Source organism: Symphalangus syndactylus, chromosome 1 (genome assembly GCF_028878055.3).
Source record: "Symphalangus syndactylus isolate Jambi chromosome 1, NHGRI_mSymSyn1-v2.1_pri, whole genome shotgun sequence".
NCBI classification, from domain to species: Eukaryota; Metazoa; Chordata; class Mammalia; order Primates; family Hylobatidae; genus Symphalangus; species Symphalangus syndactylus.
In genome coordinates, this window is record NC_072423.2 from 113,622,720 (window position 1) to 113,631,227 (window position 8,508).

An 8,508-nucleotide genomic window follows, 5' to 3' on the forward strand; every position below is an offset into this window, starting at 1 on the left:
CTGCGGGCGCTGGGGTGTGGGACAGGCTGAGGAAAACCGGGGGAGGCCCCTCCTGGCCTCACCGGACCCTGCGACCCGGCCTGAGGTGATGGGCGCGCAGGGGGGCGTCACGCGCTGGCAGACGACGGAGATACGCGGCGGATAGGGGGGAAGATGGAAGGCAAGCTCACCTTCTTCACAGCTGGCTGGAAGTGAAAGTCACCAGCCTCCTTCAGGTCCAGCCAGATCATGGGCATGCGGGGCACGGCCTCCATGGCGGCTGGCACCCGCCGGCCACCCGGCCACTCCCGTAGCTACTGCAGCGGCTGGCTCAGCCACGAGCCCAGCCCCGCCCCTTCGCGCCGGAAGTCACTGGTCACGAGAGGGAATGAAAAATGCCACCGGCCTGCCGGGAGTTGCAGTGCCCCCAGCCCCACGCCCGCGTGGTCTTTTGCGCAGGCGCAGTCCCTGTTGCGCATGCTCAGCCTTATTCTCGCGGAGGGAGTAGTGCGGGCAGGTGCTCGCCAGCCCGAGGCGAAAGGGTTTCTGGGATAGTAGTCTTCCTCCTCTGAACTGAGAGGCGCGGGGCGGGCTTATTCCCCCCTCCTGGGCCAAGCCCACCTGCCGGTCCTGCCCGCCGCGCTCCTCTCTCCTAGGAAGAGCATGAGACCTCACCTATGAACTTGCCCTCCTAAGTATTGTCAAGGGCCGTGGAGGACTGGCGCTGTGGTAGAGATGACGTGGCCGCTGGGAAGAGAGGACGCGAAAACGGGCCTTAGAGAGGGTGCGGAGGGGGCACCTGGCCTGAAGGAGTCGGGGCTGAGAGCAGGGGGTTTCATTCCCAGTGCTGCGAAGGCTTTCGAGCTTTGGAACAGAAGAATGACTGACCGGAGACTGGCCTACTCAGCCCAGCCTAGGAGGCCGGGCAGTGCCAAAGGGAGACGGACGATAGGGAGGGAGCGCCTGGATGGGGCGTCTCAAGCGGAGCGAGGAGGCCCCGGGCCCTGTGGGGAAGTGGGTGAGGGAAGGTATCCGGCCAGGTGAGCACCCAGGGACGCCCGCAGTATCTGGAAGACCACGGAATGGAGAGCACCTGTTGCCTCTGGAGAGGGGACCTGTAGAGCAGGAATTGTTAAATCATATGGCTGTATCACCTACTTTTAGAAACAATTAATAGGCTACTCGGGAGGCTGAGGCTGGAGGTTCAATCGCTTGAACCTGGGAGGCGGAGATTGCGGTGAGCCTAGATCGTGCCACTGCTCTCCAGCCTGAGCGACAGAGCGAGACTCCGTCTCAGAATAATAATAGTAACAACAGAAATAAATAACAGAATGGCCTGGAGATAGTGAGTGCAAAAGTGCGAGCTGGGAGACCAGTGAGCCTTTTGTAGTCTTCCAGGAGACAGGTGATTGTGGCTTGGAGCAGAGGGAAGTAAAAGGTGAGCAAAGAAATATTTTGCCCACTTTGAGAAATATTTGAGGAATATTTTGGAGACAAAAGTATCAGAACTTGGAATAGATGGATGTAAGGGCATGAGGACGTCAAATATGATTTCCAAGCTTCTGGCTTGTGCAGCTGGGTGGCTGTGGGGCTGTTTACTGATAAGGGAAAACAGGGGAAGAGCAAAGGTTCAGGTCCATGTTAAGCTCGAGGTCAAGGCCTTTGACTCGTTCTGGATGAAATGAAGACCACGATGCCGGGCGCGGTGGCTCACGCTTGTAATCCCATCATTTTGGGAGGCCGAGGCGGGCGGATCGCTTAAGCCGGGGAGTTGAAGACCAGCCTGACCCACATGGCCAAACCCCGTCTCTACAAAAAATACAAAAATTAGCAGGACATGGTGGCTCACGTACACCTGTAGTCCCAGCTACTCAGGAGGCTGAGGTAGGAGGATCCTTGAGCCCGGGAGGCAGAGGTTGCAGTGAGCCGTGATTGTGCCATTGCAGCGACAAAAGTGAAACCATGTGTCAAAAAAAAAAAAAGGAAAAATTGTGGAGACTGTGGGATGTGGGTGGGATCTGGGATTCTAAGACAGGCTTCACCCACAAGGTAGAGCCCAGGTCCCTTTGTTGTGAGACCTCAAACTCTTTCAAGACTTAGTCAAGGGCCTAGCTTCATTCCAGTTGGAGTTAGAGCAGAAGAAAATGAAATTACATGAATGTTCATAGCAGTACCATTTCACAGTAGCCAAAAGGGAGAAGCAATCCATGCATTGATGGATGGATGCATGAATAAGGATGTTGTATGTACATACAATGGAATATTATTCAGCCTTAAAAAGGAATGAAATTCTGTTACATGCTGCAACATGAATGAACCCTGAAGACATTATGCTAAGTGATATAAGCCAGTTGCAAAAGGACAAATACTGTATTCTGCTTATTTGAGATACCTAGTTAGTCAGATTTATGGAGACAGAAAGTAGAATGGTGTTTGTTGGGCTGGGGGAGGGCAGAATGGGGAGTTACTGTTTAATGGCTGTACAACAGTCTGAACAATTTAATGCCACTGAACTGTACGCTTGAAACTGTAAACTTTGTGGCCGGGCACGGTAGCTCACACCTGTAATTCCAGCACTTTGGGAGGCCAAGGCGAGTGGATCGCCTGATTTGGGAGTTCGAGACCAGCCTGACCAACAGGGAGAAACCCCATCTCTACTAAAAATGCAAAATTAGCCAGGTGTGGTGGTGCATGCCTGTAATCCCAGCTACTCAGGAGGCTGAGGCAGGAGTGTCGCTTGAACCTGGGAAGCGGAGGTCGCGGTGAGCCAAGATTTGCGCCATTGCACTCCAGCCTGGGCAACAAAGAGCAAAACTCCATCTCAAAAAAAAAAATTGTAAACTTTGTTAGGTATATTTTACCACAGTTTAAAAAAATAATAAAAGACCTTGCAAATAATTTATTTAAAGAGAAAAATTTTGCCAGTTCTTCCAGCATCTTAGAACAGCTTGTTTCTGGAAGACTTTTTTTTTTTTTTTTTTTTTTTTTTTGAGACAGAGTCTCGCTCTGTTTGCCAGGCCAGAGTGCAATGGTGTGATGTCGGCTCACTGCAGCCTTGGCCTCCTGAGCTCACTCAATTCTCCAACCTCAGCCTCCCTAGTGGCTGGAGTACAGGCATGTGCCACCAGGCCTGGCTAATTTTTTCTTGTATTTTTTGTAGAGATGGGTTTTTGCCATGTTGCCCAGGCTAGTCTTGAACTCCTAGGCTCAAGCAATCTGCCTGTCTCAACCTCCCAAAGTGCTGGGATTACAGACATGAGCCACTGCTCCCAGCCTGTAAGACCATCTTGAGGTCACCTGGTCAGAGGTAGAGACATTTCGGGCAAAGCTGGGCATGGTGGCTCACACCTGTAATCCCAGCACTTTTGGAGGCCAAGGCGGGCGGATCACTTAAGGTCAGGAGTTCAAGACCAACCTGGCTAATATAGTGAAACCCCATCTCTACTAAAAATACAAAAATTAGCTGAGTGTGGTGGCATGTGGCTGTAGTCCCAGCTACGAGGGAGGCTGAGGCAAGAAATCGCTTAAACCTGGGAGGTGGAGGTTGCAGTGAGCCAAGATTGCACCACTGCACTCCAGCCTGGGTGACAGAGCAAGACTGTCTCAAAACAAACACAAGAAAGAAATTATGGGAAGGCCCACAGCCTGCAAAACTGCCCTAACACAATTTGTAGTAAGTAAAATACAAAAGCATAAAGCAGCCTAACTTGGGGCTTTCTGATGGTGAGGCAGTGGTCAGTCATAAGGGAGCTGCAAGACCTAGGCACAATGGCTGAGTCCAGAGCAGGCTGGGAATTGGGAGACTACATCATAGCATCACTGAGCAAAGAAGGAGGCGGCCGCTTGGCCACAAGACAGACAGCCCAGGACCCAAACTTGAGGCCAGCAAGGGGTCAGGATTAAGCTGTTGCCATTCAGTATGGGCTGGAACAGGAAGTGAGAGAGGAAGGGGAGAAGTAGGAACCCCTAAATTGGGCCTTGCAAGACAGAGAAGACCTATAGAGATGGGCATTCCAGGTAGGTGGAATCGCAGATGCAAGAGGGAGCTCTGGCTAGGCTCCAGGATTCAGGAGAGCTGGGCAGATGGGTCCCTATCTCATGAGCTTCCTAGGGTGATAGCTTTGGCCCTACTGCCTTTCCTTCCCCTGGCCTCCACTCCCAAGGTGGAATGGGAACACTTTGTCCCCACATGGTGCTTCTGGAGTTGAACTATGACAAATGAAAGAAATTATTCTGTGAGTTCCAGGGTGTATTCATTTGCTAGAGTGGCCATAAGAAAGTACCACATACTGAGTGGGTTAAGCAGAAATATATTTCCTCACAGTTCTGGAGGCTAGAGGTCTAAGATAAGGTATTAGCAGAGTTGGTTTCTTCTGAGGCCTCTCTCTTTGGCTTGTTAAGGGCCATCTTATCCCTGGGCCTGGTGATCCTGCCTTTAAATTCAGTCACATTCTGAGGTACTGGAGGTTAGGACTTCAAACATGAAATGGGGAGTAATGGAGGGGGCACATTTAGCCCATAACACGGTCACAGTGACGTGAAGGGCAATTGGTGTGAAAGGCATCAGAGACCAAGAGGACCTTCACAGGTCTCGAATCCTGAGGGCAGGGATGGGTTGGTGGAGGTGAGACGGCAGAAAGGGTGACTCCTGACTCCGGGGCAGGGAGTGCCCTCCTAACATTTATTTCCTGGCAGAGTTGGGAGTTAGAAGCCTAAGACTTGGTGGTCCTGCGGAAGAGTCTGCCTCATCACGAGGGGGCAGCACACCCTTTTCTCAAGACAGCCTCCCCATCACACCCAGCAGAGTCGGATGGGCCCTTAAAAACACACACAGCCTTCCCCATTTTACCAATATAGAAACCCAGGCCTGGACTGGGGAAGTGACCACCCAAAGTCTCTCAACAATTGAATATAAATGAGTCTGGGCTGCACTTTGGGATGCAGAGGCAGACAGATCACCTGAGGTCAGGAGTTCAAGATCAGCTTTGCCAACATAGTGAAACTCCATCTCTACTAAAAAATACAAACATTAGCCGGGCATGGTGGCGGGCACCTGTAATCCCAGCTACTTGGGAGGCTGAGGCAGGGGAATTGCTTGTACCTGGGAGGCAGAGGTTGCAGTGAGCTGAGATCATGCCACTGCACTCCAGACTGGGGACAGAGCGAGACTCTGTCTCAAAAAAAAAAAAAAAAAAAAAAAGAGTCTGGGCTGGACATGAGTCTCATCTCTCTCAGTTCTTTTATTCAACAAATATTTATTCAACACCCACAGTGTCCTAGACGTTGTTCTAGGTGCTGTTGAACAAAACAGGTAAAGACCTCTGCCCACATGAGGTCCCATTTTAGGGATTGACATAGACATTAACACAATAAAGAATAGACAGTATGTTAGATGGCAACAACTGCTGTGGTTGGAAGAAAATCAAACAGGGAGAGGAAGGTGGGAGTATAGGTAGGGGACAATGCAATTTTATATTGGGTGGTCAGGGGAGGCTTCACTGAGAAGACGCTATTTGAGTGGAGATCTGAACGAAGTGAAAGAGCAAGACGGCATAACTAGGAGAAGAGTGTTTCAGAAAGAGGGAACAGCAAATGCAAAGGTCTTGAACCAGGACTGTGTCTGGCATACCTGAAGAACAGCAGGGAGGCCAGAGTGTCTGAGGTCGAGTGAGTGTGTAGAATAGAGGAGATGGGGTCACAGAGACAATGAGGAGGGGTGAGGTGAGGGGTTGCAGATGGAGTCGGATCTCGAGACCATGATGAGGACGTGGGTTTTCTTTGGACAAGCTGGGGAACCATGGGGAGGGTTTGAATAGACCTAGGGATATGATCTGGCCTACGTTTGTTTAAGAGTTACATAGTCTGAGTAGGGGATTAGAGGAAGACCCCTACCAAGGATTCCTAAGACAACACTCTGGGCTCTGTAGAGGGGAGAGTGGAGACAGGAGAACTGCGTCACTCAGATCTAGCTTTCAGGGTCATCATAGTCAGATCTTGGTATGGACACATGCAAGAGACATGAAGGAGACTTTTGAAAGGAACATATCCCTGTGGTTTGCAGTATTCAGGCCAGTTAAGGGGGCCAGATCACCCCCACAGAATGGGGTAGGGATAGTGTGAAACCAGAGGGGACAGAGCTTAATGGGGCTAGTGAAGAGGGAAGGTTTCCTGGAAGAAGAGACGTGATCCATAGGCTCGGTGCAATTCCTGCCAAACTCCCAAGTTTTTTTGTGAGAAAGTTGGCATACTGTTTCTCAAATTTATATGGAAAAGCAAAGACTGTGGAAGAGCCTAGACAGTCTCTTTCTCTTTTTTTTTTTTTTTTTAAGAGACAAGGTCTTGGTCTATTGCCCAGGCTGGAGTGCAGTGGCATGATCCTAGCTCACTGCAGCCTGAAACTCCCAGGCTCAAGTACTCCACCGGTCTCAGCCTCCTAAGTAGCTAGGACTACAGGTGTGTGCCACCATGCCTGGCTAATTTTTAAATTTTTTGTGGAGAAGGGTCTTGCTATGTTGCCCAGGCTGGTCTCAAACTCTGGCCTCCAGTAATCCTCCTGCCTTAGCTTCCCAAAGTACTGGGATTATAGACATGAGCCACTGTGCCCAGCCACTAGACAATCTTGAAGAGAAACAAAATGAGCAGACCTGTTTTACCAGATATCTAGGCCTGCTAGAAAGCTGAGTAATTGGGACAGTGTGGGTGTTTGTTCAGGAATGCAACATTAGACCCTCAGAACTGAACAGAAAACCCAGAAATAGACCCAAGGCATCCACATCTACTTAATGGATTCAGAGGTAGTATTGCAGGCCAGTGAGGAAGGATGGCTACTGAATAAATGATGCAGGCTAACTGGTCATCCATATGAAAAAAGAAAAACAAATTGGAGTCTGTTACAGGTTGAATTGTTCCCCTTAAAAGATATATTGAAGGCCGGGCGCAGTGGCTCATGCCTGTAATCCCAGCACTTTGGGAGGCCGAGGCGAGTGGATCACGAGGTCAGGAGATCGAGACCACGGTGAAACCCCGTCTCTACTAAAAATACAAAAAATTAGCCGGCGCGGTGGCGGGTGCCTGTAGTCCCAGCTACTCCGGAGGCTAAGGCAGGAGAATGGCATGAACCCGGGAGGCGGAGCTTGCAGTGAGCTGAGATCGCGCCACTGCACTCCAGCCTGGGTGACAGAGCGAGACTCCGTCTCAAAAAAAAAAAAAAAAAAAAAGATATATTGAAGCCTTAGCACCCCCCACCAGTATCTGTGAATATGGCCTTATTTGGAAATAAGGTCTTTGTAGATATAATCAAATTAAGGTGAGGTCATACTGGATTAAGATAGGTTCTAATCAGGCCAAGCATGGTGGGGCTCACACCTGTAATCCCAGCACTTTGGGAGGCCAAGGTGGGTGGATCACAAGGTCAGGAGTTCAAGACCAGCCTGGCCAAGATGGTGAAACCCCGTCTCTACTAAAAATACAAAAACTAGCTGGGCGTGGTGGCAGGCACCTGTAATCCCAGCTACTTGGGAGGCTGAGGCAGGAGAATCTCTTGAACCCGGGAGGCAGAGGTTGCACTGAGCTGAGATTGTGCCAGTGCACTCCAGCCTAGGCTACAAGAGAGACTCCGTCACAAAACAAACAAACAAACAAACAAACAAACAAAAGCCAACTAATAGATGTATGAGATATGAGGAAGGATAAAATTAGAAAATCACTGTTTGGCAGCCATATTAATAATTCGACAAAAATCATCAATGGACATAAAAACCAGTAGACTTGAGAAATAAAGTAATAGGGTAATTACACAGTCCATGGTATCTCCCCTAGATACTTAAAAATCACAAAGGGAAAAACAGTAACTTTATATGGAGAAACTTAGTAGACCTCACCTTACCCACGTGATGAAGTTTAATATCACCAGCAATGAGAGAAATCTAGATCATGTGCCTTCTGGTATGATGCTCTGAGAACACAGTACCCAAAATGCATTACCTTAATCTAATCACGAAGAAACATTAGACAATCCCAAATTGAAGGACATTCTATAAAATAACTGCTCTATCATCTCCAAAAAGTCAGTCTTATGAAACACAAAGAAATACTATTCTAGATTAAAGTATAAAGAGACATAGACATAACCTCTTTAGTATACTAAAGAAGTATAACATGATGTGGGATGTTCTTTTTGCTCTAAGGAAGCAGTCCGCAACCTTTTTGGGACCAGGGACGGGTTTCATGGGAGATGATTTTTCCATGGATGAGGGGCAGGGGATGGTTTCAGGATGAAGCTGTTCCCCTCAGATCATCAGGCATTAGATTCTCATAAGGAGCACACAACCTAGATCCCTCACCTGTGCAGTTCACAATAGGATTTGTGCTCCTACGAGAATCTAATGCAGCTGATCTGACAGGAGGTGGAGCTCAGGTGGTAATGCTCGCCACCCACCACTCACCTCCTGCTGTGCAGTTCCTGACAGGCCGTGGACTGATACCAGGGGCTGGGGACCTCGGCTCCAAGGGACATTACTAGTATGAGTG

The 8,508-nt window shown here is 49.4% G+C and overlaps 1 protein-coding gene across 3 annotated transcripts in view; it reads right to left on the minus strand.

Moving 5' to 3' along the window:
- PTPN23 (protein tyrosine phosphatase non-receptor type 23) overlaps positions 1-443 on the minus strand; it is a 34,085-nt gene extending 33,642 nt beyond the window's left edge. For 2 of the 3 annotated variants that reach the window (XM_063609249.1, XM_063609248.1), the window contains exon 1: positions 171-416. In XM_063609249.1, the coding sequence (XP_063465319.1) occupies positions 171-254 (84 nt within the window). In that variant the 5' untranslated portion in view covers positions 255-416. Of the gene's footprint in view, positions 1-170 lie in introns of all 3 variants that reach the window. The other variant, XM_055279299.2, reaches the window with a different exon arrangement.
- Positions 444-8,508: the final 8,065 nt, after the last annotated feature.